Below are 27,502 nucleotides of genomic sequence, written 5' to 3'. Positions count from 1 at the left end.
GCAGCGCGGGGTGGCGGGGGGGCTGGGAGGCTGCTGGCTCGGGCGGGGCGGCTCAGGGCGGCCCCGGGCGGCCGGTTACCGGCTGCCTCTGGCTGTCGCAAGGAGCGCGGGGGCAGCCCCCGGGGACGCGGTTAACCACGGGACACCGGGCTGCGCCCGTAACGGGGCGGCGTGGCCGCGGCGCAGCCCAAGCGGGCGGTTGGGACAGCAGCAGGGCCCCGCGGCCAGGCCCCGCGGGCCCCGGGCTGGCGGTCAGGCCCCACTCCGCGACCGGGCTGCGGGCCCCGGGGCCGTCCCCAAACTGCCACCTCCCGCCGCAGCCGCCCGGACTCTCTGGGGCAGGCGCCCGCCTGCGGCCTTAGCAGCGGGGAGGCGCCCTTCGCCGCCATGACGTCACGTGCTGGGAGGTGGTGTCAGGCACCGCTGGGCGTGGCGGCGCGAAGGGGGCGTGGCCGTTGCCATGGCGCCGCTTCCTGTATTGATTTGAAGGTGAGGGCGGGGTGCGCTCCCGTCGTGCCGCTCGCGGGGGCGGGGCCAGCGGGCGGGGGCAGCGGCCGCGGGGGTGGCCGCCATATTGGGGAGCGCTGAGGCCGGCAGAGACTGACAGGAGGAGGCGGAGCGGAGCGGGGCCGGGCCGGGGCCGCGCCGGCTGGGCAGGTAGGGCGGGCGGCGGGGCTGAGGGCCCGGTTCGGTGGCGCGGCGCGGGCTGCGGCCGCCCCTTGCCTCTTCTCCCCGGGGTGCGGGCCCGTGCGGCACCGGCAGCCGGGCCAGGCAATGGGGCCGGCCCTGTGGAGGGGCCGGGCGGGGCGGCCCCGGCCCGGCGGCGGGGTCAGGGCAGCCGCTGCCCGGCGCGGCTCGGTGCCCGGCTGGGGGTGCCTGGGGCCTGCCGGGCCCCGAGGGGCAGCGGCCTGCTGGCCTGCGTGGCGGCAGGCGGTTGGCGAGCGGTGCCCTCGGGGGGGCCCTTCCCGGTTTGTTTTACGGTGCTTTGTCAGAGGTGACAGGCGGGACCCGGCCTGTACCGGACGGCTTGGGGCCATCGCGCTTCTGCTGGGCCTCCCCTTCCCGCGGGCCCAGCGGGCTCGGGGCCCCCGGAGCCGCCGTGCCTTGGTGCCCTCCCGCACCGGCCCGCTGCTCTAACGGACACCGTGCGGCTGGAGCCCCGCGGGGGTCGCGCAGCCTCTGCCCCCCCCAAGCGGCGGGGGGCTCTGGCCGCAGCCCCTTTGCGTGGTCACTGTACCCGTGGGGGTCGCGCAGCCCTAGTCTTCCAAGCAGTGGGGGCCTCTGGCCGCAGACCCTTTGCGTGGTCGCCGTGCCCTGATCCACCTGGGAAGGGGCTGTGAGAGCCGGTGGCTGCCCCTTCCCCAGTTGATTCCTTGCTCAAATTGATAACGTGAGCAGTGGCTGCGATTTCTGTGCCGTGGGCTCTGGTGCTGAAGAGAACTACCAAGTGGCGAGGGAAACTTTGATGAAAAAAGTTTCTTTTTTTACGGGCAGCGCAGATCAGTGGTGTGCCGTTGGCCATCCGATGGCTTTGGGGAGTGTGAGGCAGCTCAGTATCGCCGTGTCTTTCCTTACAGTTGTTTTTTTTCAGTGCGTTGTTGACATTTGGCAAATGGAAGTAGTGCACACGTTCAGCAAGTGACGGGCTTGAGGTCTTAAAAGCCTGAGCTGAGCATCCTCCACGCGTGGTGAGAGGGGAGGCGTTCTGCTGGAGGAGTCGGAGTACAGTGAGGTCTGTTGGGTCGTGTTGGAGTCCTCTGTTGAAGCAGTGGTAGGCTTTGTGTGGATGACTGAGAGGTTTTTTGCCTTGATTTCCAGCTCTCTTGAAGGCGTTGTGCTCCTTTTCTCATGAAGTGCTGATTCTTCCTGAGTTAGTGTGTTTCACGATGCTAGCCTAGTATTTTGTGCCAAAGGTTCTTCACGGAGCAACACCCAAGCTGACAACAACATTTCATATTAAAGACTGATTTTTATTTTATTATTAATACAGAAGTGGAATTTTCTGGGGCTGTTGCCTGAAGCTGCTGTGTTTTCTAAATCCTGTGACTTCCTTTTGTGGGATGACTGGGGGCACCCTTACATCTTCAGTAGCTTAAATGTTATGATGAAGCAGACTTTTAAATCACTTGGCCTTTTCAGTAAAGCACCGTGGACGAGGCTGCTGGTGAATTTTTAATCTTGGCTTTCAGTGCACTGACTTCTGATAAGGCTTCAGATAAAGCAAACCTTTTATCTATAGCTGGTGCTCCTAGCTGTTTGTACTCCGTTTTGAGATGTAAGATAATTGGACAGCTGTTGTGAAATTGCTTGGAGGGGGGAATTACAGATCTAATATTATAACATTAAACTACCTGCTCAATTACTCCATTCCCTTTTAATGCAACAGACAGCCTTATCCTGTGATTATTTTTTGTTTGTATTTTATTGAAGGGAAACTGAATTTTATTAAAGGTAGTAGCTTTATGAAAAATTGCCATGCTCAGACACAGCGTACAAACTACTAAAACAAACAAGCCCTTAAGGTTCTGTAAAATGTTACGAAAGGCATACAGTAGCCTTTCTTCTTGTGCTTCCCTCTGCTCCTAAGTATGTATCCTTTGAGTCTAGATGCCCAGCATGGAAAAACTCTGCCCTTGCCTGTATCCCTAAGGTCAAAGTACTTCACTCCATCCATCCCCACTTCCTTCTTACTAACACTTTGTGTATGCAGGATAAACAAATGAGTAGATATCTTCTAGGTGGTCAGCAAAATGAGTGCCATCCTATGCCGGTTGATGAGCAGCTGAAAGCAGAACCTCCATTTCACATGTCTGTCCAGTAACTTGTCCAAAACATGTGCTTATGTGGGGAAAAACTGCCGTCAGGTGACAATGGAAACAGAAGTGCTGTTGCTGCAGCTTGCTGTCTTGCTTCAGAGGCCAGCAGCTACCAGTAGCTCAGCCCTCTGATCCGAGGGGAGATTTGGCAGTGAGGGAGCATGGAGAAGGCAGGCTGGTTTTTGGGTTTGTGTTTGGTTTGGTTTTTTTTGATTGTTCCCTGTGCCTCGTGAGTCAGGAGGGGCAGCAGGATCTAGGTGTATTGGTTTGGCACAGGTTACGTCACGGGCCGAAGTGAAATCTTGAAGCAGGACGTGGCAAGGTTAATGCTTATCCCCCTCTTTGTCACGTAGCAACTTGAGGAAATCGTACCCAACTCCTTCCCTGGCGTAGGTATTATCCTCTAGCACCTGCAGCACAGGGTAGTGTTACGCTCTGCCCCAGTGCAGAGGCGCAGCCAGCAGGAACCAGTTTCATTATATCTGCAGGAGTAGCGGAGCAAATGGAAGTAGCAGAACTTGTTCAGCACTTGGTATTTCTCAAGCGTGATCTGCCAGAGCTGAACCTGATCTCTAACTTCTTCAGAGCTTTAATCGAGCCTTTGTAACAGCCAGAAAGGAAGAGGTGTTCAAATGCTGTTTAACCCAGGTGCCTTTGCTAATTGTTACATCTCTAAAACTGGAGAGTGTTTCTTCTGCTGCCTCTTACTTGGTTTTCTTTCATAGTAGATGAACCTCTTATGAGACTTTCTGTTAATTAGATGCAGAGATTGCCTTTTGAGCCACGGGCAAGAGGTGACACTGAGGTGACCCCTCATTGAGCATGCGTTACGTTTTAACGTTGTGTGTTTCCCAGCCTATGGCTTCCTGCACTGCTGAAGACTTTCTACTTTATTTTGAATTCCCTGGGAGCAGGCGTGGCCCTCATATTTATGGAGCAGCATGGTGAAAAGATGAAATAATCACTACCTGCAGGCAAGAAAAAGGGTTTTAATGGTGATTATTTTCTGAGAAATCCCCTGCTAAGTACATGATTGTCATGTCTGCTTAGATAAACCCTGTGCTCCTAACAGACTACTGTACGCTGCAGTGAGATGTGTATTGAATGAAAATGTCATCTATGAAGGTAAAGTAACAAACCTACAGTTCTCTTAACTGATTAAAAGCTGGCTGAAGCAAGCTTGGAAACCCCTCAGCCTGACTGCTGCATGGGTACAGCAGTGGAGGGGGCTGCGGACTGTCTTGAGTTGAACAGTTGAAAAAATACGTGTCTTTTGAGTACGGCACAGCAGGCTGGACTCTGTCGACTTCTTTTGGTTGTTTTTTTTCCCTTCCAGTTGTGGAGAGAAGGAGGATTTAGGAAAAATACCGATGCTGAAAGCGCTGGTAATATCTGAGCATCATCCACGTAAAAGAGGCAGCACTAGCGATGTTCTTGGTAGACTTCCTGGAGCATTCCCCTCAGATGAGGGCTTGCATCTAAGAGTGTCTGTTTTGTGTATGAAAATCCTGGTGAAAAGTTTTTGGGTTTGTAACGGTGTACTCAGAAGATTTATTATTGGAGGGGGGGAGTATGTTTATCTTCAGTAAAGGCTTTTCCAAAGGCAGAGATTTTGCTGTTTCCTGAAGGTGTTGCAACGCTGGGTTTCCACTGGCCTGTGAAGGTCCATGCCATGTTCAGAGCTCTTTGTCATGAATACTTAATCCTTGGCTCATGCAGGCTTCCTGCAGCACTTTGTCACCTGAGTGTCCTAAATTAGCATCGTTGCCCTGTGGTTTGCTGGTCAGAGTTCCTCTGTCATCTTGTAGGACTGTAGATTGCTTTGGGAAGGTAGACGTAAAGTCTGAAATTAGCTTCAGAAGCTGACCTGGAGGGCTGTGGGAAGTCTTCTAGCTTGTCTGTGCGTGCAGGTGGAGCTGCAGTGAGTTGCAGAAAGGTAAAAATCTGTCACCTCCAATCTGAATTGCAGGTTGGGCCCTCACCTGTGAGGAGGTGGTGATACTTTCTGACAGTGGGGGTGAGAGGAGGCGCAGACGGGTAGCAGTGCATACCATTCATCTCCTAAACTTTGTATGGAATTGCAGCATCTCAAGCTTCTATACTGCTGCAGTATATATATGGACTGGGAGGCTGAGTGCAGACAGGAGACGAAGGCAATGTCGTGCCCTTTGAGCCACGTTGCCTCTCAAATCAAACTTTAATTTGGTTTGCACCTACTGCTGGTCATCTGAAAGTTGGTGGGTTTGGAATAGGGGCGTTCTAGGGTTTGATTTCAGATCCTGCTGCTCGTGACTTAGAGGACTAGGAAAGCGTTTACGCCATTCTTTTCCCCTTGGTAAATTATGGATTTCTTCCCGAGAGGTTGTAAATATTCAGCACCTGAATAATGATATTTTTACCTCAAAACATGTGCCATTAAATACAGGCCCAGAGAGAAAGTAGCATCTCTGGGTTTGGGTAGGCTCTTGCTAACTCTAAATTTTGGGGCCCCAAACAACCTTTTTCAGCCTTCAGATGCTTCAAAATAGAGCATCAACAGAACATTAGTTGTCTTGATAATTCAAATACATCTCGGCCACCTTTGGCCTTGTTCAAATTAGGAAGCATATTCAGTTTTTACATTTAAAAGTTCTCCTGCCTTTGGTATTCTCAGAGTCCCTCACTTTCATCAGTGCTCCTTGTGTTTAACACTTACCCACCCAGTTATCTTCCATTTTTAAGAAGGGCACAAATAATTTCTAGACAAAAAAGTGTCAGGGATTGTCCAGCTCTTGCTTTGCTGAGGTAGGCCACATCTGGAACCGAACAGAGACAACACAGCCTGTGCTTCTTACCCCAACTTCAACACTTGCTGAAGAATCCAAGTAGGTACAGGCTGCCTCGCAAACAAGAGAGAAACAATTTCAACAATTTTGCAAAATAACTGCGTTCATTTCCCTGCCAACCCTGGCATTCTGCCTGCTGGCTTCTTAAAAACAGATCCATACCAAGAAAAAAAAAAACAAAAACCATTTTAAGTATTAGGATACATTAAGGTTGGGTCAATAAAAAGAACAAAACGCACTTGTTCAGCACCGTAACGTTGCCTAGAAGTATTGTTCTGAGAGTAATGTGAACTGTGAGAAAATCCAGCCAATTTGAAGATAGGGCATAAGGTGTGTGAAGAAAATAAACTTCAGTCAGAATACAAATTCTGTTCTTGGAATTAAAAAAAACCAAACAACAACCCTGCACCAAAACCCACCTTCTCCAAGCTTAAAGCACATAATTAGTAACACTGTAGTATCCAAAAAGAGTATGTAACACATGTAGCTCCTCCATCTTTCATTTCTTCAACTAAAAGAGAACTTGCAGTCCACACACTCCCTGTCCTTACGGCAAAGCCTTTCTTAACTAAATTCAGGGGAAATGGGAAACCCACCCACTTTCCACAAATTTAGAGTTAGCCAGAGCCTGCCCAAACTAGAGATGCTGCCTTCTCTCTGGGCCTGTATTTAATGGCGCAAATTTTGAGTAAAAACATTATTATTCAGGTGCTGAATATTTATTGCCATGTTCTGCCTATGCAATCTCTTCTGTCGTTCACTCTGCTTTATTTCTGATTAGAAGGTGCAGTTGGAATCTGTACAGATGGGAACTCAAGTGGAAGAACTCTAAAAGTGAATGTGTTTCTTATCCAGAATTAAAAATGTCACATTGCTGTGTGGATCTAGTTCTCGCACGAGGACTGCGCTGAGCCGTTTTGGGAGCGTGCCTCACATGAGCGGTGTTCCCCAGCTGATCACGCTTCTCGTGTGGGCTCTGCAAGCTGCTCTCTCTTATTCGTGGTGTTAAAAAAAAAAAAAAAAAGGATGGGGTGGGGGGGCGCATTTTGTTGAAATGCTTGGTTTGAGAGGTTGTGTTAACCTCTAAGGTAGTTTTGGTAGATTGTGGGTAGGTAAGGATAGTGGTAAGTAAACTACAAAATGAGGAAGAGTGTTTGACATGGGATGTGCTGGGTTGTTTTTTTTAACCTTCGTTAATAACATCACAGGCCTTTCGGATTTTTTTTACTCACAGTAACGCCATCTCTGACTATTTGTTTGGTGGAAGCTGATTACTGTTAAATTTGGTAGCTTTCTCCAGTTTTGCCTCTGAAAGAACATATGGGAAAACATACTAAATTAAAAAGAAAAAAGCTTGGGGAGGAGGTAGCAGAGGTAAGCAGGTGTGCTGGGAAAAGCTTGGCACTATCTGTTTCCGAGATGCTCCTGTAAAAGTGTTGGCATGCTTAACGGCAAGGAGAAAAAGGCCTCTGCATTTCACATTTGTAAGAAATCCAAGTTTCAGTACTGACAAACGGCTTAGGTAAAAGGAAGGTAGCTCTGTTAGCTAACAGCTGACTAGCCCGGAGTTTCTCTCACTTTCAAGGTGATTTCGTAGAATATTTGAACGCTTAATTGCATCTCTCTGGATTACAGGTGCTGCTGTAGCCCTCTTAGCTTGGTAACTTGCCTCCAAATTTTAATGGTAGCTTTTCTGTTCCTGCAGGTAAAACTTTTTCACAGCAAACCCAAGCTGCTGGCGCAGGAAGCCGAAGGCAGTTCGTGGCAGGTCCTGAGCGTGGCAGTGTCGCTTGTCCCTGGAGAGTTTCTCCCAGCCCTGTCTGGGTGCAATTGCCTCCCAGATTTTGCCACAAGTTTATATCTCCAGGCAGCTCCATTTGTGTAGCCGGGACTCCGGCCAGATAGCGTAAATGTTTATACAATAACAGCAAAGGAAAATGCCGCTATGTTCTGCACAGCTCCCAGATGCCTGTATAGTGAGGATTTTGTGTGTGGTATGTGTGCGAGATTCCGTGTTTCCCTTTGGAGATGTTTATCTTGGGTTGAAAGAGCAACTTGACGTGTCTCTTCTGGCGTTGGCATTTTTGCGTCAACACGAGCTGTGGACAAAGCATGAGGTGTGTGTGAGCTGGGGAGGCTGGGCACAGCGATGCTGATCTGTGCCCTTCAGAGTTCAGACGAGGGCTGTGACTGCATATCCTCACAGAAGTGTTAGCTAATTTATTTTGATTTTTTTTTTAATTGATGCATGTTGTAATTTAGCCAGCCAAGTCTAGGCTATGAAGCAGCCCTGTCTTTATGCTTGAAAGATGCTTACAGACTATTTAGCCATAAGCAAGCTAGCTTTATGCAAGCCAAGAGGAATATTTGGACATATATTTTGGGACTTTATGGGCATCAGGCATTGAATGTTCACCCAGGGGGCTACCTAGTCCGTAGCTACCTGTGTTCCTGCAGCGTGTGGCACTAAAAGTCTGAAATACTTTGAACGTGGCTCAAAGTATCCCGGCTAGCTTCAGCTCGGTGGTGTGTGCTGCTGCCGTGCCTCTGGCCTGAAGCATGGATCTGGCTGTGGTGGGCTAGGGGGTTCGGGGGCTGGTTTTACGCTGCCCGAGTACTGAAGGTTTACTAAACTGTGCTGCTGCAGTTCGTGCGAACAGGCGGGTTTCGCGTATCGCCGTCTCTGCTCCAGTTACTGGGGTTGCCTGCTGAGGTCCTGTCAAACACAAAATGCTGGTTGCCTGCTCGTGTGAATCGGCAACGGAGGGCGGTGATACAGAAAAAGGCTTTCATTAGCAGCCCTGTGCTGTATCCCACAAGTTTGATACCGACGCTTTGGATAGGAAAAGTAGTCTCAAGTTCAAAGAACAGTCTCAGGAGATACTAAAGAGCTGCTTCTGTATGAAGGGGTGTCATATTTTGGTGTTTTTCTTCCCCTGGCTGTTGCAGCAGACTGATTACTGATTGGACTTCATGAATATAAATCCCTGAGCCTGCTGAACTCCCCAGCCCCTCTGCTTTCCACCATGGACCAGGATTATGAGAGACGTCTCCTACGCCAAATCAACATACAGAATGAAAACACAATGCCTTGCGTAAGTACAAATGGGCTATGCTAAATGGTCTTAGCCTGACTGTTAAGTTGTTTGCTTTGCCTGTGACTGTTTTCACAAGCTTTTGAAAGATACCGGACCTCTTTGAAGCAAATCTTAGTCTTTGCTGCGAGCAGGTGTGAGTTCCCGAGCTGTTCTAGGAATAACCAAATCGCTTGACTTCAACAAAGCCTTTGAATATCATAAACTCAGTTCGGGTTGCAAAAAGTCGTTAAGATATTTTTGTGTAGCTCAGTAATGCCTTTTTACTAAATAATGTCAGTAAGTACATGTGGAATGTACAAAGTTGGGGGCTAACAAACAAACAAACCAACCAGCTGTGGGGCTTGACGAGATAGAGGAGGTCCAGCAGAGGCCACCAAGATGGCTGGGGGGCTGGAGCAGGAAGGTGCTGAGATCCGCGTTGCTCAGACTGGAGACGATGAGGCTCAGGAGGGGATGAAGTAGTTGCTTTCAACTACCTGGCGGGTGGCTATGGAGAAAATGGAGTCAGACTCTCTTCAGACGTACACAGTGGAAGGATTAGAGGCAATGGATGCAAGCTGCAACAGGGTGAATTCCAGTTAGCTATTAGGAAAAAATGTTCACTGTGAGGGCGTCCAAAAACTGCAACAGGGAGCTTATGGGGTCATTGTCCTTGGAGATGCTGAAAACTCAACTGGATGAGGCTGTGACCGTCAGTGTAACTTTGAAATTAGCCATATTCTCAGCTGGCGTCCTTTCCATCATAAATTACTCTAGGAAAAAAAAAAATGTGACTGCAGCTAAGGAATCTGCTCCTCACCCTGCAAGTAGCCTGCCCCACTCCAGCCTTCCACATGTTTACCTTGATGGTGTCGGCTTGAGAAGGAGCTGTGAGAAAGAGGCTGTTTAATTGCTTCTTTTGACAGAAGTTCCCATGACACTTGGACTCTGACGTGCTTACTAGGTTCTGTGAAGGGGATAAACTAATGCTTGGCTCTTCTACTTGGGCATATTCAGCTTTTACAAGACCTCACTGATGTTTTTCAGACCGCTGCTGTGATCAGCACTTGTTCTTGTGGGTTTTTTTCTTTAATGCAGGTAGCAGAGATGAGAAGAACCCTGACGCCTTCCAATTCTCCAATGTCTTCTCCTAGTAAGCATGGAGACAGATTCATTCCCTCAAGAGCCGGGGCCAACTGGAGCATCAACTTCCACAGAATAAATGTAAGTTTTTGCTCCCTTTTCAAGCAGCTCAGTCTTGCAACGGAGGAAATCGTGGTGCATTTTGGTTTGGCTGGCATAATTCCTCTGCTTATCTTCTGCACCATGGTCTGCTGCTGCCCCAAAAGAGTTCCTTCGAGTGCATGTCTTTAAATAGGCTGTCACTATGGTCTAGGAGACTTGTTTATTATTTTATCGTATATCATGAGGTTTATGTATGGTGATAACATTTTTCTTCCTTTCAGGAAAATGAAAAATCACCAAGTCAAAACAGAAAAGCAAAGGATGCTACATCAGACAATGGCAAAGGTGAGACCGCCTTTCTACTGCTTGTGCCGCGTCTGTAGGTTTCATCTCGAACTGTTGGCGAGTTTGGAAATCAAGGGAACTCTGGCATTTCTGTGCTTGTGCAAAAACTCAAGCAGGTGTTTTAGGAAGTGCCCCCATCATGAGAGTGAATACCAGGTTACTTCAGTAGGTTTCTGACAAATGTCTGGGAAGCAAGAGGCTGTTTGTATCCCTTGATTTCATATGCCTTGGAAGCACTTTCCTGGTGGAGTGGAAGGAGGGGAAGCTTGCTGCTAATCCTGATTCCAAACTGGGGCCCCAGGCTTGTTAAGAGGCCCTGTGACTGTACAAGTCAGACAGATGTGATCCTGCCACTCCCTGCAGAGCCGTTTGCTGCTTCAGAGTTCTCTACTTAAGTGCTCGTTTGGGTTCACAGATGGCCTTGCGTACTCTGCTTTGCTGAAGAACGAACTCTTAGGAGCAGGGATTGAGAAAGTACAAGACCCACAGACGGAAGACCGGAGGCTGCAGCCGTCCACCCCGGAGAAGAAGTCCCTCTTCACTGTAAGTTGGTTACTTTGCATTAAAACCAATGAAGGTTGCCCACGTGCGTCACAGGAACAAAGCACACAGTTCTGCCAAGCTGCTAGTGCAAGCAAGTTAGCGTTGCGGCTTGACCAAGATAAGCTGTTGATAACAAAGTTTGGTGGCCTGGAAAGAAAACTTAAGTATCTGCAGCAAGCTACATGCTTCCTATTTTTGTACTGGCAGGGAAGCTGAGCTGGACCCAGCTCTTTTTGGACTGTGTGGTACATGACCAAATCAAGTTTTTTGGCTTTGAGTGGAGACGGGGGAGGGTTTTGTTTGGTTCTGGAACACCTGGCAAAGGAAGGAACTGAAAAGTCTGGGAAATCTGGCTGTGGGTGTAGGAGATGGCTAGGCATCGGGCACCAGTGTGTTGCAAGTGATCCTCTAGGTTTTTTGCTGGGGTTCTTACTAGGTTGTGTTTTCTTTATGCAGTATTCACTCAGCACAAAACGCTCTAGTCCAGATGATGGCAATGAGGTCTCACCATATTCCCTGTCTCCTGTCAGCAACAAAAGGTAACACTGATTCCCCACAGACTGCAAGAAGGGAAGGGTTGGGACAGAGGAATCAGTGAGGTTCTCTAAGGCTTAAGGCACCCAGAATCACTGTGTGAATTGCTTTTGGAAATCTGGGGAGACAATAAGTAGGGACAGTCAAGTTCTAAGAATTTCTGTGGGTGCCCAACCTGCCTAGATGCTTCAGTAGGCCAACTTTCAGCAGTCAGTTTACATTTTTACTCCTTAGCTCCTTTACAGAAGAACAACCTAATTGCTTCCAGTCTTACCTGCTGGAAAGAATTTTGCAGCCTCTTTGCGCATTTCTATAGAAATGCAGTATGCTTTAAAGAGTGCCTACTGCTCTGATGTGTAAGATCCTATAGTTTTGTATCTTTTTCTGTCAACAGTCAGAAGCTGCTAAGATCACCTCGAAAACCAACCCGGAAAATCTCCAAGATTCCTTTCAAAGTGCTAGATGCCCCAGAGCTGCAGGACGACTTCTACCTGAACCTGGTGGACTGGTCCTCTCTTAACGTCCTCAGCGTTGGCCTTGGGACTTGTGTTTATCTGTGGAGTGCTTGTACTAGCCAGGTAAACGATCATCAGTGCCTGGAGAGTGAAGTACCTGTTGCTGTAGGTCTTTTCCAATCTTTCAGAGCTCTGGAATGTGCTGTGTGAGGGGCTCAGCACTTCTAATGCTCTGTCCCAAACTAGGTACTAGTTTGTGAGACAGCTAATAGTGTAGTATGACAATTAACAAGTGTTTCTCATTCTATTCTGTTGTGTTTTCAAGGTGACCCGACTGTGTGACCTCTCTGTGGAAGGAGATTCAGTAACATCTGTGGGCTGGTCAGAACGGGTCTGTATCACATTGTCAGCAATGACAGCTGAAGCGCTTGTAATTTAGATGCTATCATTGTAGCCATATAGCTCTTACTTGCAGGTTTTAGATGTATTTCCCCAAGTTTCCCGTATGCATCGCAAATCAAATGTGTTTTTCTCTCTGCAGTATTTTTTTTTTCTGTTAAATGAGAGGGGATAGAGAGCAACTTCTTGTATCGTGAGGTTCTTGAGGTATTTGCTAAGAGATGTGGGAGAGAGAAAGAGCCAGTTCACTCCTCCAGCTCTTGACAATAAAATGTTACAATAAATGCATTCCAGCCAGACTGCTTGGCCCTCTCAGTTAGGGAAAAGATGTAAGATGGAACAACTCTGCATGTTTTCCATCTTGTGGGATTTATCTCAAGTCTTTTCCTCAGCTTCTAGCTTTTGTTTGACGTTTGTCTGTACGTACTGGCTTTACTGATCGTGGGTTTCTGTTTGTCTAGGGGAACTTGGTAGCCGTGGGCACTCACAAGGGTTTTGTACAGATCTGGGATGCAGCAGCAGGAAAAAAGCTCTCCATGCTAGAGGGACACACAGCCAGAGTGGGTAAGGAGATGGGAGGCAGAGGTTTCACGTTTTGTTTCTACCTAATTTAACTTCTTCCTTGCAAGCAAGGGATCAGCTTGAAATAGCAATGCTGGTACTTTGAGTTCTGCTATCTATCCCCTGCTACGTCTCAAGCAGTCTTCAGAATATTATGCTCTAGTAATTGTGATGTTCTGATCTTGGGTGTGGTGATGTTTGAGTGTTTGAGCAGGTGTTTCCTCCACGTCTGAGGCATTTTAGGTTTGGTTACAACATCCTTTTTTGCTGCCACTGGCTTCCGGCATCAGCCCTGCAGGCAGGCTGCTTTACACTGAGATTTCCAGTTCCCTTATTCTGCGGGGACTATTTTTATTTGCTCAGAGGCGTTGTGAATCTGAATGCTGGAGTGTGAGATTTGGGAAGTCAAGGCACCTTCCAAATTCTATTTCTGTGCTTTACTGCACTGTGAAACGGGATTCAGTAGGTTTGTGCAGGTTAATCTTTGTAGGCTATTCTAGGACTTCACGCTGGATGTAAGGGAGGTCTGTAAGCACTGATTTTTTTTTTTTTATTTATTTTATTTTTTTAAAGCCTTGGCAACTGTGGTGGCTGTGTTCTGCCTACCTGTTTCTGCAGGACTCCCACAGCATACTCTTCTGCCCGCATTACAGGTGCCTTGGCATGGAACGCGGACCAGCTGTCCTCTGGGAGTCGAGACAGGATGATCCTTCAGAGGGACATCCGCACCCCACCCCTGCAGTCTGAGCGGCGGCTCCAGGGCCACAGGCAGGAGGTCTGTGGGCTCAAATGGTCTACAGACCACCAGCTCCTGGCCTCTGGAGGAAATGATAATAAGGTATAGTACTTCCAGGGAGTCATGTGAGGCTGGGTGTCTTGAGATCTTCACCAAGAAACGTCAGAACCCCCTTTCTTTAAGGATATTTGGCCCCTCTGAAAAGGGGCTTTTGTTTCAGTTGTTGGACTGTGTCCAAACATAAATCACACTAAGCTTCTACTTGGTCTCCTCTCTCTAATAAAATTAAAAAGGCGAATTTAATTTTGCCTCTGTATTTGGCTAATTAGATCTATAGCTTGACTCAGGGGGTTGAGTTCAACAAAGCTGTGCTTCCTGGCTTTTGTTTAGGTAGCATATCGTCAGGTTTGTTGCAATAATGTTTATGCATGCAGAAGGAAACTGAGTTTAGAGCCATGTAAGTTCTAATACCTATAACTCAGGCTTGTAATTCACTGAGCACCATATGGAAGAAGCATCTGTTCTGGAGAAGCACTGTTCTGAGCCCTTCGGAGTGGGTTGCTAGGTAGTGAATTTGCCCAGTGTCTGTGTGACAGCATGGTTGTACCGTGTTCCTCCTGCTCAGAATAACTTTTAATGAACTTGAGCATATTTCTAAACGTGTTCTGGAATAATGCAGCCATAAAGAGAAAACGAAGGGTTTGAGTTCACATTTGGTGACGCTGCCTTTGGCTTCAGAAGCTTACCCTGAGGACTGTTAGCTTCCTTGTGGCCCAGGGGTAGAATGGCTCCGCAGTTGAGACTGGTGGCAGGGTGGGACTGGCTTCAGGGCTGCGAGCGCAGAGTGGAGATGCGTGTGCTTGGGCAGAGCTGTGGGAAATCATCTTGTTGCTCAACTGCCCTCATCAGTCCCAGTGCAACATTGTGGTTTGTGGGTGTTGTGGGCACATGACTGCAGCGCAAGTTCGATCACGTCTCTCCTCTCTGCCAGCTCCTTGTTTGGAATCACTCCAGCCTGAGTCCTGTCCAACAATACACAGAGCATCTTGCGGCAGTAAAAGCTATCGCCTGGTCTCCGCACCAGCATGGACTCCTTGCCTCTGGCGGTGGGACAGCCGACCGCTGTATACGCTTCTGGAACACGCTCACCGGGCAGCCTTTGCAGTGCATCGACACTGGGTCGCAAGTGTGCAACCTGGCCTGGTCAAAGCACGCCAACGAGCTAGTAAGTTCCTCACTGTGCAGTCCTGCTGCTGCGCTGTCTTGTGTTAGGAAGCATGATGCATATTTCCCTCTTCCCTTTCAGGTGAGTACCCATGGATACTCGCAGAACCAGATCCTCGTCTGGAAATACCCCTCATTAACTCAAGTAGCAAAGCTAACGGGGCACTCGTACAGAGTCTTATATCTGGTAAGTGATGACCATGTCTCTGGAAACTTCTGTGGCTGTGCGTGTGCTGAGACCCAAAGCCACACTGCTAGTGGCACTGTAAGCTGCCTGTAGTCTGGGCGAAGACGTGAACACTGCCTTACAAGCAAAGAAAACCGCTCTGGTTTTCTTGCCTGCAAGGGATACTTAGATTTGCTGCTATGGAAATGCAAGATTTTATTAATGAATAGCAAAGCCTGCCAGAACTCTTCAGAGGAAACACAAGCATCTCTTCTTGTTCCCTTAAGACTTGTACGCTTTTTCACTGGTAACTACCAGCAGGGGAAGAAGTTGATGCTTTCAGATCTCCTCATTTGTCATTAAATGCTTGGTGCAGTTAATCCATGTTGATCTCGTACCTGCTTTGTTACTGTTATGTAGGGCTTTCAGTGGATTCATGACAGATGATAAATATGCTGATACTGTTTTGTGAGGTAGATTCCAATGTAAGTGACTAACAGAGCTGGCAAATGCCAGCCATATCGCGCTTCCTGCCTTAACACATATTTATGATCTGGGGAGGAAGAGACTCAATTACAAATGGCTTGGATTTCTTAACACAAGAATCCTTTTTGCGATAATTCCACCCATGTATTCCATAGCTGCATAAGTAAGATACTAGTGGTCGAATTGGCACCTGCTGAGACTGAATAAGGCACGTGAAGGCAGAGGTAGTTGTTTGGTTTCTCACTGTCAGCCAAGTAGGAAGGAGAGTTAAATCTTTCATGCATTCCAACGAAGATTTGTTTTCAACCTCAAAAATGTAGCAGATGCTAAAGGTTGCGCTCTCTCGGCCTTAGGCAATGTCCCCTGATGGGGAGGCCATAGTTACAGGAGCTGGAGATGAAACCTTGCGCTTCTGGAACGTCTTCAGTAAAACACGCTCGACAAAGGTAAGGACGCGTCGTGTGGATGGCTGCAGCTGTGTCCTGCAGGAGGCTCAGCCGTTGGGGGTGAATGCCATCCGAATTTGCTCTGTTCTCCTGCCTTGCCTCTGGTCTTTTCACCATACCCTGCAGATCGAGGGCTAGATGCAGTGAACTTTGAGGTATAAAGGGATTCATAGTTGTCAGATAAAAGGTTGCTTCTGTGTGCCCAGGGCAGTGTGAAAAAACATCCTTCTCCTGGCTGCTGAAGATAGCAGCGTGTCAGGGAGGTCACCCTGAGCCCACCATCTTCCCTGCCAGCGTGCTGCTATGAACTTGACCCAATCCTCAGATTATCCCCTGGCTCTGTACAAAACCACGTAAAATGGTGTTTTGGATGGAAATGGGGTCGTGGATGCTGCCAGTGACAACTTGCTATCGCTGAAAGTGGGTTGTGCCCCAAGAGCTCTTCTGGGTGCCTGGCAGAGGCAGTGGGGAATGGCAGACAGATTTGAAAGCATGAGCTGGGGGGAGCTGGTGTCACTCACTGCTGGCTGTCCCCCTGGTTTCTGACAGCTCCAGGGTGCAGTTCCCTGCAAAGCTGTGGGAATGGCACGCTTGCCTGCCATGCTCCTTGTTATCAGTTGGAAGAAGCTCATGGGAATATCTATGGCATTGGACTTTGAATGGTGAGCTCACCTGATGAGCTAGAGGTGCCTCACCAGATTAGCAGTTGTGCTTTCTTTTTTGATAAAACAAAAACCAAAAGCACATGGGGTGATGCTGCCGCACAGCTGTGGAAAACTTAGCATCTGCTTTATCTCTTCTGCTTTGTCAGGAGTCTGTATCCGTTCTGAACCTCTTCACCAGGATACGATAAACCCCATATACTGCGACCCAGGAGACTACAGCCTGAACAGACCAGGATAAAACCACTACCTTTGGTGTGCATGGAACCCCAAACGATCAGCCGGAAGGGGAGGGGAGTGCCAGTGGGACTGGAGGATGGACCCAATAGATGCTAATTAAATAACGCGCTTGTGAACCACGCTGGGCAGTGTTTGGGATGGGGGTTGGGGAGGGGAGGGAACTGCCAAAGGTTTACAGATCCGTCCTTTGTAAAGGGAAACGGCTACCAGAGGAAATGTGAAACTAGCGTCCCCCAACCCTCATGTTGTAAACTGGAGAGAAAAAAAACCCAAAAACATGTGTGACATGGACCATTGAGACCGTACCAAGGCCATCCCAGCTGCTGTGTTGTCCCCACTGGGGAAGAGATGGGAGTATCCATGCCTCTGTGGGAGTGGGTTTAATGTGCTGCTCTGGGTCCTTCTGTCCCCAGATGGAGGTCTCTGGAGGTAGGAGCCAGCCAGCCTGGTTCAATACAACTGGTGCAAGGGGACTAGACTCCAGGCTGGGCATTAGCCTCTCTGCTTATCTAAGGGCATTGTTTATAGCCTGGCATCCCCATTACGTGAAGAAACTGGAGAACTGATGATTTTCCTTCCTTTTTTTTGCCCCCACCCCCCCCTCAAATAGGTACTGTAGTACTGGATACAATCATTCCCATAAAACAGCTTGATTTTTGGCATGCTCGACAGCTGCCTTCAAACAAATACATTTTGGGGCTCTAAATTTTGGAGGAGTATTGAAGAGGCTCCACCTCAGAGGGAGCACATTCAGAAAGTTTTAAATTGCTAATGCATGTTCTGGGCTGATCCTTTTAGTTAACAGAGAGGAGAAACAATGGCTTTAAAAAAAAAAAAAAAAAAAAGAAAGAAAACAAACAACAACAAAAAAAAAACCAAAACACCCAAAACAACGAACAACCACCATGCATGTGGAGCTTCCCACAGTGTGCTGTTTGTGGCAGGCTGGTTGCTCTGGAGTCTTCCTGAGGACAAAAGCAGCTGAGATGTGTTTGAGAAACAAAACAACTCCTGTGGATCTGTCTGTTGGAGAGAGCATGGCCTCTTCTGGCTGGAAGGGGGGTGGAAATGCCACGTCTGGGTGAGAAGGGGGGTTCTTTTTCTAAAGCAAAGAAGTATTGCTTTTTTTTTATCTCCAAGTCAAAGCCAGGGACCCGTTGTTGGGTTGTGGGGGGTTTTTTGTTGTTTTTTATTTTTAAGTTGTATGGGAAGAGAGTGCCTGCTTGTGTGCTTGGAGCCTGCGTGATGAGTGCTGTGGGATGCGACGCAAAGCAGTGGTGTGTGTGTGTGGTGCTTTTAATTTAAAGAGAAGTTGTTACGCTTGCAGCAGCCTGTTCCTGTCTTATTTGTACATGTGCCAATACTCTCCCTGCTGTGCACCTGGCTCCTGCCTGCCTCATGCCCTCTCTCGCACACTGGGATGTGAGTGCTGTTCCCTGTTCTCATTTGGATTTTCCTGGCTGTGTATATAGACCTTGACCTCTATGTAGATTGCATAGGCAATACTTTTATCTCTCTTTTTTTTTTTTTCCTTTTTTTTTTCCTTTTTCCCTCCCTGCCGCCACCCTTTCCCTGAAACCAGAGTGTATGATTGTCTCTCCCCAGTGCCACTGGTACCCTTAGGGTGAGCGTCGGAGGCGCGGGAAGGCTGGTACGGAGAAGGGCGGTGAGGTGCTGTTCTGTTCACTGCAGCCTTGACTGTGTGTGCCACTACACCAGTGCCTGGATCAGGCTCTCTGTGCTACCTCTGCGTGTCGCACGTACTTGGAGGCACTCGTGAGAGGCTCGAGCTCATGTACCGGGGGCGTGTGTGTCCCCCAGGCTGGCAGCACCGAGGCTTCAAAGCCCAAACTGGCAGCTGCATGGTTGTCTTAGACTCACTTGCTTCCAAAATGTAATTTCAATGTAACTTGTGAAACGCAGTTTCAACACGACTACTTCGTTGTAGTTCTTGCTGCAGGAGCGTGGGGCTTGATTTAAAAATCACCTGGTGTACCCCCCGTCCCTCTCTTGTCGCTTCTTATGTTTGCTGGCACTGTTAAACTTCGGGTGGAAGGAGCACTGCAAAGCACTGAGGAGTTGTAAAGCTTAAGTCAGATCATTAAGTTGGTGAGGGGGTTTGAAGTGAGGGGCAAGACACGGTCGGTGTGTCCCGTGGGATGTCTGTCCCGTCGGGCAGCAGAGCGTGGGCACGGGAGGTGCTTACGCCAGGGGTGGAGGTGGCTGGTGGATTTTCTTGTCGGTGGTGGGTTGTCTCCTGCCTCAGTCTTGACACGCAGACCCCAGGAGACGCTGCTTTCCCCTCCAGGAAGAAATAGGTGGTTGTGGTGAGGGGACACAGGAGGTCCCAGCCAGGGGGTGGGTTTGTTCCCATTCTGGGGTGGCACTGGGCGAGCGTGGTGCCACTGGGGCTCCTGCGGGGCCGGCTGAGGGAGGTGTGGGCTGTCTCTCACCCTGCAGCACAGGTCCTCGTCCTAGAGGACCCAGGAGCTGCTGTGGGGGTGGCAGTGCCATCAGGGCACACGTGCATCCACAGCTTGGTGCTCCGCGCTCTCCCGGCACCCTGGGGTGCTGCGGGGGGGGACACAGCCGCCCGTTGCTCTGTCCCTGCTCACCAGGCACTTTCACCAACCACATCTCTCCCTCACCTCACTTAGGAGCTGCATTGGGAGCAGGTTGGCTCGCGGTGACATCTCTCACCGTGCTTGGCAGGGAGGGCTAGTGACTTCCAAGCCATGGCTGGTCTGTGGCCGGGCGCGTTGGCTGTCGAGCGTGGCGAGAACAAGCTGTTGAGGTGGACTTGGCTGTTAAAGCATGACATGAGCTCCTTCCCCGCCCCCCCCCGCCCCCTCATCCCGCTCATCCAAGAAATCAGCGGCGTTCCCAGAAGTGATCCCTGCAGGTCCTGCGCCGCAGGAGCGTGGCGGTGGGTGTGTGCGTGTGGCTGCCCATGTAGGCGAGCGCGTGACGCGGCGCGGGAGTGTGCTGCCGTGTGTTCAGAGGAGAGCGAAGCGAATGTCAGCTCGTGTTTTCCGTGTGTGACCTGTAAGCACTGACATGATTGAGCAAAGGGTCCTCCCAGAGTTTGTGTGATAAAGTCTGCGACCTTGTGGCATTGTTATATATAAGGCATCCTATGGTGGGAAAAAAAATAAATAATAATACAGAGAGCGTTGTTAACTTTTCCATGTAAAGCAATCTAACTGGCATTAAACAAGTTGTGAACTTACATCTTGGGTGCTCTGCTTTTCTTTTCCACAGTGAGGTGAGGGGCGCAGCGTGTCCCCAGGCACTCCAGAGCTGCCCCCCGCCCTGGTTCAAAGGCCCTGGGGGTCTCTGCAGCAGTTGCCCCGGCTCTGGAGGTATCAACTCTCTCGGCACAGGTCTTATCTGCTCTTTATTGCTCCCACCTCCCCGCTCACATTTACTGCCCAGCCGCTGGAGGAGCTGGGAGGCACGGTGCCAGCCTGCCCTGCCCCGTTCCCCTCTCGTGGGGCAGGGAGGGAGCAAAGGTGCCCCTGCCCTGGCACGGTCCCCATGGCCCCCCCGGTGCTGCTTCCATGCCATGGAGGGGGCTGGGCGTGGAACGGGGGGAGCACAGCCCCTGGCTCAGGACAGGTGTCCTGCCGCCCCTGTGCAGATGGGACCTTTGCTGAGGGGGGGGGTGTGGGTGGGGAAACCCCCTGCCCCTTCCCCAGGAGCTGGAGCCCTGAGTCATGGCTGTGGTCTCTCCAGCCCCTCAACCAGAACAGGCCAGGGCTGAGCTCGAGGGCTTTGGGCTGGGAGGACCCTGCTGGGGGGTGCAGGTCCTGCCGTGCTGCGCCCCAGCTCTGCTTGTCACACCCCACCCCCCCCAGCGCCCGTGGGAGGTGACTGGGTGGGACCCCATCATCCCTGCCCTGTAACAGGGACCCTGTGCCCACTGGGGACCCTGCCTCTGGCAGGAAGGACCCATCCCGGAGAAAAAAAGTAGGGCAAGAGCTGGGGGCCCCGGCTGGGTAGGGGGCCCTGGGGCCCCCAGCTGTGCCCCCTCTTACCCCCTTCCCCTCTATTCCTGCTTGTCACCTGCAGCCAGAGCCCTGCATGCTGGGGGGCAGCGCAGGGTCTGTCCCTGCACCCTCCCGCTGCTGCCCCCCGCCCTCGCCACCCAAGGCATCGGCCACCGGTCCCCCAGCCCTGCTGGGGTGCTCCTGGGGAGTGTGGCAAGGGGATGCAGAGTGGGGGGCTGGTTGGTGCTCATCCTGGGGCTTCTGGCCTGGTGGGATGCTGCTCCACGCCGGCCACTCCAGCTCCCCCCACAAGTCTTGCCCTGGGGCGGGGAGCTCGCGGCCTCCCTCCACTTGTCCCAAGAAATAAGGCAGCCACTTGTCCTTGGGGAGGGGGCAACGTGGGCCACCCCTACCCCAGAGCACCCCCAGAGGGGGGGTTCACACCTTTATTGGTAGTCTGTCCCTTTGTCCCTGCCTTGCCCGGCACTGGGCCCACTGCTGCTTGCCACATCCCCTCGGTGGGAGGGCTGGGGACAGGGGTGATGGGCGCTGGACCCCAGCCAGACCCTGTGCGCTTCTCTTTGCCCCTGGGGAGCTGCCTGGGTTCCTCCTGCTGCTGCTGCTCAGGGTGGGGAGACGTGGGGGGAGCGAGGTGGAGACCCCGGCTGCCCCCCAAGAGGTGGAGGAAGCAGCTCCCGAGCCTGCGCCCCCCAGCTGGGGCCGAGGCCCTGGCGATGGCTGGGTCCTTGGTGTCCTCATCTTCGTACAAGATGCTGTCCTGGGGAGAGGTCAGGGCGCAGAGAGTCCCTGCTGTGCTGAGGACGGAGCATCCCCGGCTCCACCACTCACTGCTGCAAATGCTTGGGGTCTGGCCAAGCCCCCATGGACTCCAGCTGCTGCTCCAGCTCCACGATGCGCAGACCGAGGTACCCCGATGACAACAGCAGGGCCACCATACTGGGAAACAGGCCAGCATCAGGCACAGGGGTCACCACCGGGCAGGGGGACAGGGCAGGAGCAACACCGCGGCCAGGCTGCCACGCACTCGCCTTGGGGACACAGTGGCTGGGCCAGCGCAGGTGCCCAAGGGGAAGTGGGGGACCCCCAGGCTGCCAGGGTTGCACTGGGGAGCCTGCCTGTGCCAGGGTGCAGCGGGGACAGGGACCTGGGGGTGTCTCGAAGCCCCGAGGGTTGTGAGCAGGCCCTGGGGACTCACAGCAGCAGGTAGATGAGGATGATGGTGTTGCGGGAGCTCAGCTGCGCAGTGATCCAGGCCCATAGCGCAGTGTGGGATCCCCCTGCCGGGATGGGGCAGTGTCAGTGCCGGGGCTGCCGAGAGCCCCCCCCCCCCCCCATCCCCGGTCAGCTCTGCCCAGTGCCAGGGTCAGCCCTGGGGTCGTGCCTGAGCAGCGTCCCCCTCCCCCGCCCCAGAGGCTGCGTGGCTTTGCCAAGGGCACCCACTCACTGCTGTTCAGAGCCAGCGCCGCCGCCTCTTCATCCTCCTCATCCTCCTCCTTCGCTTGCCTTGGCATCGGGATCAGCCCATCTGTGTGCAACCAGGAGACAACTGCTAAGTACCCCAGGACCAGGGAGTGGACTGGGGGGTCTTGGGGACCCAGTGGGGCACACTGGGCCACGAGGAGCTGATCCCGCGCTCCCCAGCACTGTGGGAGATGCTGTTTAGGCAGCCAAGGAATGCACGGTCCCTCCTGGACCATGTCTGCCCGGGGAGGGTGAGCAGAGCCAAGAGCTGTCAGCAGGGCAGAAACGCGGGTGAGGACACGTGTGCTTGCACGGGCAGGGCCGTGAGCACCCGGGGGGGCATGGGCTGTGGGGTGGCCACTCACCTGGTAGATCCTGGAGGCTGTCGGGCTCCGGGGTGCTCTGCTCCAGGTCCGACTGGCTTGAGGTCTGACAGAGGACAAGACCTGGTGGTGGTGCACGTCCCCAGAGCACTCACCCCACAGCCATGGGGACACGGGTGGGACCCGATGGGACTCATGCCAGTCCCAAGGAGGAAACCTGAGGGTCCTGGGGTCTGGGCTGCCCTGGGCTGCGGCTTTTCAACTCCGTGTCTCCACTTAAAGCCTTTCCAGGTGGCAGGACCGCAACCACCCCCATCACAGCCCAGTGGGCTGGGGCTGCACCTCCCTCCGCTGAAACCCTCCTGCCCAGCATTTCCTGGCCTTACCCGAGACTTCCTAAGGACTTCCTTGTTGCTCAGAGAGTTCCAGCTCTTGTCCTGGACAAGGAGAGATGCAGTGGAGTGCAGGCCACCCCCACAGCCCCGCGACGGGATGACAGAGCCACCAGGTGCTTGGCCCCCGCTCTGGCACAGCACCTACCTGCAGGTGTTTGCAGACTGACTTGAGGACCTGGTACGTGGCTTCCCGCTGGCGCAGCAACACGAAGAGGAACTGTCAGGGAGCAGGGAAAGGGTTTGTGCCACAGCTGCTCCCTCGGCCCCAGCCCAGAGCCCGCCAGGACACCCCAAAGAGCCTCTGCACCGTCCCTTTCCCCACTCTCACCTTCTCCCCACTGGCTGTGCGGATGCTGAGCGCGTTGGGCACCAGGAGCGCTGTGTTGGCCTTCTTGAGGGTCGAGACGGAAGCGATGGGGACCACCACCTGTGCCGGGGTGAGGGGGGCAGGCAGTGTCACCTACCCCTGGCTGCTGCCTGTGCCCCTGCCGGCGCTGCTGGCCCCACACCCGTCCCCAGCCCACCTTGATGTCCTTGAGCAGGAGGCTGGCGTGGAAGCAGATGTGGTGGGAGGAGATGTAGAGGCGGCCGTGGTAGGGCACCTCTTTCTGCCAGGCGCAGGAGAAGCAGGCCAGCAGTGCCTCCCGCTCGGCGAGCTCCCCAAAGGCTTTGCGGTAGCCGGCGGCATGCTTGCTCAGCTGCAGGGGCGGCCAGGGCATGGGGCTGGCACGGCACGGGGCGCGGGGCAGAGCCCTGGCACCACCGGCGTCCCGCAGCCCCCTGCTCTGCTGCCACCTCTGCCGCAGAACTAGGAGGGGCCCTCCCTCAGCATCCCACTGGGACCACAGCGCTGGGGCTGGGGTCCCCCCCCAGTGCCCTGAGACTCACCAACGGGGACGGGTGTCCCTGCCTGCCCACGGCTGCCACAGCCGGCTCCGGCTCCTCGCAGAAGGGGGGGTCACAGGTTTTGGACCTGGTGGGAAGCAGCAGGCAGGGGTGAGCCGCGAGGCTGCCTGCGAGGCCGGCTGTGCGTGCACGTGGGTGCCGTGCCCTCTCCCCAGGGCGAGCGCACCCGGGGGGCACAGCCGGGCCCAGCTGGTGGGAGATGAGGGCTGGGGGGGGTGGGGGGGGGGGGGTGCAGGCTCGTGTCCCCAGCGAGGTGCATCAGCCACCTGGCGAGCGTGGGGTGCTCCAGCCGGGTGCCCGCGCTGCCCTCCTCCTCCAGGCTCTGCCAGCGCTTCTCCTCCAGCACCCGCCTTCCACTCCTCCCCGCCATGAGGGTCCCGTCCACACAGCTGGGGGAGAGGGGACAGGTCGGGGGAGACGGTCCCCAGGCTGCCTGTCCCTGCAGCACAGCAGCTCCCGCGGTGGTGCCACCAGCCAGTCCCACCAGGGGTGGGCATGGGGACAGCCAGGGGAGCAAAGCCCACCGGGTCACACCAGCCCTTCTCCCGACCCCCTGCAGCTGTCAGTGCACAGGGGTCCCCTCAACCGGCTGCTCTGCAGCCCCCCAGTGCCCCACATCGGCCCTCAGGGCACGCGTGGGGTACGCAGCGCCCCATCACAGCATCTCTGCGGGGAGAGGCTCTGCCAGGCCCCGGCCTGCCCCTGCGCCTCAGTTTCCCTGGCCGCGGGCAGAGCCCGGCAGCCCGCAGGCAGCAGTGCCAGCAGCGGGGCAATGGTGAGTCCCTGCCCGCTGCCCCACGGCCCGAGGGAGCGGCACAATCCCCGTCCCAGCAGCCGGTTCTGGGAAAAGCCGCACCCGCCCGCGCAGCAACCGGCACTCGGGCCACAAACCCCGTGCCAGGGGCCACTGGGCCCCCAGCCCCCCGCCTTCACCCGGCCCTGGCGGGGGGCACAGCACGTGCCGGGGCAGACGCCTGGTCCCCCAGAGCAGCTGGGCCAGCTCTGCCCCCCACTCGTGAGTGGGGACCAGGGGGTGACACGTGGGTGGGGACCCCCGGGTCCCTCCGGGTGCTTGGAGCGAGGTGCGCGGCCAGGCTGGCTCCAGAGGGGACGCGGCTCCGCCGCCGGGGCCACCTGCGGGCAGCAGAGCCCCCGCACGGGGCAGCTCCTGCCCACCCCACATGGTACCTGGTGGGGGGCACAGCCGAGCCCTCCTGTCCCGTCCCGTCCCGTCCGGCGCGTGCAGTGGCCCCGCTCGTGTCCCACTCCCACTCCCGCTCCTGGCACCGTCCCTGGCCCACAGCTGCCTCCTCCTCCTCCCGCTGCCGAGGAAGGGCAGCAGGCGGGGCCGGGACCGGCGGCAGCAGGTTTGTAGGGAGGCGTCGGGGCAAATACCAGCCCAGGGTGGCTCGTGGGAGCCCGTGGCACCGAGCCCAGGGCGCTGGGGGGGCTGCGAAGGGGTGAACAGGCGTCACCGCTGCCGCCACACACGGCCGGGGGGGCATGTGGCCCAACTGCCAGCGGGATGCAGGAAGCTGTCCCACTGCTGTGCCCACCTGTGCATCCCACCGCCGTGCCCTCCTGCGCATCCCACCGGGCCCACACGCCAGGGGGCCCCAGCCCAGGGAGGCCTTGGGGGGGACCGAGTGCCACTGGGGGTGACGTTGGCACCACCAGCCCACACATCCCCCAGCTGCAGGAGCCCCGTGGGGCAGCCCGAGGGTGGCGAGGGGCCCTCGGCATCCTCACCCTGCAGCCGGGGGACTGCCCACCTCGGGGGAGGGGGTCCCTGGACACGGCCCTGTGCATCCTCTGGAGCGACGTGGTGCAGGACCCCGACCCGGGGGGCGGTTAAAACACCCCCAGGTGTGGCTGTGGTGGGCAGAGCTGCCTGCCTCGTGTCTGCTGCCTGCGCTGCCCTGAGCCGGGACGGTGCAACACCCGACCGAGCACCCAGCGGGTGACAACACACTCCGCAGGCACCTCAGTGACCACAGCTCTCAGGGCTGGGGGGTGTTCAGCTGCCCCCAACAAGCTGCAGATGCATCCCCCTCCCAGAGCCGGAGCAGCACACCACGCACAGCATCGCCCGCCCAGTGCCTGCTCCCCACCTCCAGCCCCACGAGCAGAGGCTCCCTCGCGTCCCATCCCCTCCCCAGGCAGTCCTGTGGGGCACCCCCGGCCCCCCTGGGGGTGGGGTGGGGTGGGGGCGTCTCTGCTGCAGGACAGAAGGTGGCCCCCAGAGGCTGAGCCCCAGGCGTGGGCAGAGTGCTGAGAAAAGTGAGGAGGGGGCGAGACCCGGCTGGGGGTGCTGAGCAGCCGGTGGGGAGAGGCCTTCGCCCTGCCCGCAGGGTGCTGGAGCACGTGCCAAGGCCACCCAGCCCCGGCCCAGCCTTCACCCAGCTCAGCCCTTGCTCTCTGGACTGGAGCTGATAAAGTCTTTTCCCAAAACCCAGCGAGCCGCGAGGAACGGCCATAAACCCTGTGTACGGCCTGGCATGGGCCGAGCACGCAGCGTGGCGTGCCGCAGCCCCCGCAGCCCAGCTCCGTCCCTCCCCACGCTCCGGGCACCCCAACGCTCCAGCTCCATCCCTCCCCACACTCCAGGCACCCCAGTGCCCCCCAGCTCTGTCCCTCCCCACACTCGGGGCACCCCCACACTCCAGCTCCATCCTTCCCCACACTCTGGGCACACGCAGTGTCACCAGCTGTGCCACACAGCCCGCCCCACCCCCTCCTCACACGCACACGCAGCACAGAGAGCACCCCCCCTCCACCGACACGCACCCTGCTGCGCGTGCACGTGCAGTCTCACTCACACTCACACTCGGAGACCCCTCGCCCCAGCACCCACGCAGTACTCTCGCATGCCCACAACAGCACTGATGTGCCTGCAGCACATGCCTGCCTAGGTGTGTGTGTGCAGACATGCCACACGCATGCACCCCTGGCACACGCACCCCTGGCACACGCACACAGTGCCCCCAGCCCCAGCTCACCCCTGTCCCTGGTCCCCACGGCCTGACCCCAGCACGGCACCAGGTCAGGGGGCTCAGGAGGGTGAGGGGGCTGCAAGGTGGTACCAGGACACGCACAACCTCCTCCCTCCCCTCAGCAAGGTGGGGCTGAGCCATGCCACTCCACGGGGCTGGGCACCCCTCGGCCCTGGCACCCCACGGGGCTGGGCACGCCATGGGCCTGGGCACCCCTCGGCCCTGGGCACCCCACGGGGCTGGGCACCCCTCGGCCCTGGGCACGCCATGGGCCTGGGCACCCCTCGGCCCTGGGTACCCCACGGGGCTGGGCACCCCTCGGCCCTGGGCACCCCACGGTGCTGGGCGCCCCTCGGCCCTGGGCACCCCTCCGTGAGGCCGGGCCGGTTTCTCCACTCCGGCTGCCTAAGGGTCGAGGAAGGTGCCGACAGCGGCGACCACCCGTACCCGGGTGACACAGGGTGCCCCGGGCCCCTCGACAGCCAGCGGGCAGGGACCCCGAGAGCCCGCCGCACCGCCGGCCCCGGGTAGGCCGCAGCGGGGCCGCGCCGCCATAGCTGCCCGGGGGCGGCCGGCGGCAGCGAATGCACCGGTGCGCCAGAGCCGGCCGCTAACCCGCCCGCGGGCCGGGCTCCTTCGCCGGTACCGGGAGCGGCGTGGGCTGAGCGGCCCGGCCCCGCGGGGGGCGCCAGCGCTGCGCTCCCACCCCGCGCA

General features: G+C 54.9%; 2 protein-coding genes across 6 annotated transcripts; one reads left to right on the top strand and one right to left on the bottom strand.

Annotated features, from left to right (window-relative positions):
• Positions 1 to 352: 352 nt before the first annotated feature.
• Positions 353 to 19,929, top strand: FZR1 (fizzy and cell division cycle 20 related 1). Of its 4 annotated transcripts, none has more exons than XM_055707825.1 (14): positions 353 to 489; positions 8,591 to 8,736; positions 9,817 to 9,942; positions 10,185 to 10,248; positions 10,664 to 10,791; positions 11,248 to 11,330; positions 11,720 to 11,903; positions 12,106 to 12,171; positions 12,641 to 12,743; positions 13,394 to 13,578; positions 14,468 to 14,701; positions 14,783 to 14,887; positions 15,706 to 15,798; positions 16,610 to 19,929. In XM_055707825.1, exons 2-14 carry the CDS (start codon positions 8,668 to 8,670, stop codon positions 16,649 to 16,651), a joined length of 1,482 nt encoding a protein of 493 aa, XP_055563800.1. In that variant the 5' UTR covers positions 353 to 489; positions 8,591 to 8,667; the 3' UTR covers positions 16,652 to 19,929. The 4 variants fall into 4 exon arrangements, with proteins under 4 accessions (XP_055563800.1, XP_055563802.1, XP_055563799.1 ...); XM_055707827.1 differs by having other exon boundaries at positions 466 to 489; positions 8,594 to 8,736; XM_055707824.1 differs by lacking the exon at positions 353 to 489 and adding an exon at positions 539 to 657 and having other exon boundaries at positions 8,594 to 8,736.
• A 940-nt stretch (positions 19,930 to 20,869) lies between these two features.
• On the bottom strand, positions 20,870 to 26,362 carry LOC102048233 (GRAM domain-containing protein 2A-like). Of its 2 annotated transcripts, XM_055710207.1 has the most exons (11): positions 24,984 to 26,362; positions 24,062 to 24,184; positions 23,778 to 23,862; positions 23,414 to 23,587; positions 23,218 to 23,316; positions 23,035 to 23,106; positions 22,881 to 22,931; positions 22,537 to 22,600; positions 22,155 to 22,235; positions 21,906 to 21,987; positions 20,870 to 21,646 (listed from the first exon to the last, which is right to left on the bottom strand). In XM_055710207.1, the coding sequence occupies exons 1-11, from the start codon at positions 25,382 to 25,384 to the stop codon at positions 21,535 to 21,537; spliced, it is 1,344 nt and encodes a 447-aa protein (XP_055566182.1). In that variant the 5' UTR covers positions 25,385 to 26,362; the 3' UTR covers positions 20,870 to 21,534. The 2 variants fall into 2 exon arrangements, 1 of the variants encoding a protein (XP_055566182.1); XR_008732247.1 differs by having other exon boundaries at positions 21,591 to 21,646; positions 22,537 to 22,931.
• Positions 26,363 to 27,502: the final 1,140 nt, after the last annotated feature.

This window comes from Falco cherrug, chromosome 4, assembly GCF_023634085.1.
Source record: "Falco cherrug isolate bFalChe1 chromosome 4, bFalChe1.pri, whole genome shotgun sequence".
Lineage (NCBI taxonomy): Eukaryota > Metazoa > Chordata > Aves > Falconiformes > Falconidae > Falco > Falco cherrug.
This window is presented reverse-complemented; position numbering and strand designations above follow the sequence as displayed.

Coding starts and splice junctions, on each gene's coding strand:
- FZR1 (XM_055707825.1), top strand. CDS start 8,668: ATGGACCAGGATTATGAGAGACGTCTCCTACGCCAAATCAACATACAG. Junction 8,737..9,816: donor ATGAAAACACAATGCCTTGC/GTAAGTACAAAT, acceptor TCTTTAATGCAG/GTAGCAGAGATGAGAAGAAC. Junction 12,744..13,393: donor GGGACACACAGCCAGAGTGG/GTAAGGAGATGG, acceptor CCCGCATTACAG/GTGCCTTGGCATGGAACGCG.
- LOC102048233 (XM_055710207.1), bottom strand. CDS start 25,384: ATGCGCAGGAGGGCACGGCGGTGGGATGCACAGGTGGGCACAGCAGTG. Junction 23,317..23,413: donor TCCTGCTCAAGGACATCAAG/GTGGGCTGGGGA, acceptor ACCCCGGCACAG/GTGGTGGTCCCCATCGCTTC. Junction 21,647..21,905: donor ATCCTCATCTACCTGCTGCT/GTGAGTCCCCAG, acceptor CCTGTTTCCCAG/TATGGTGGCCCTGCTGTTGT.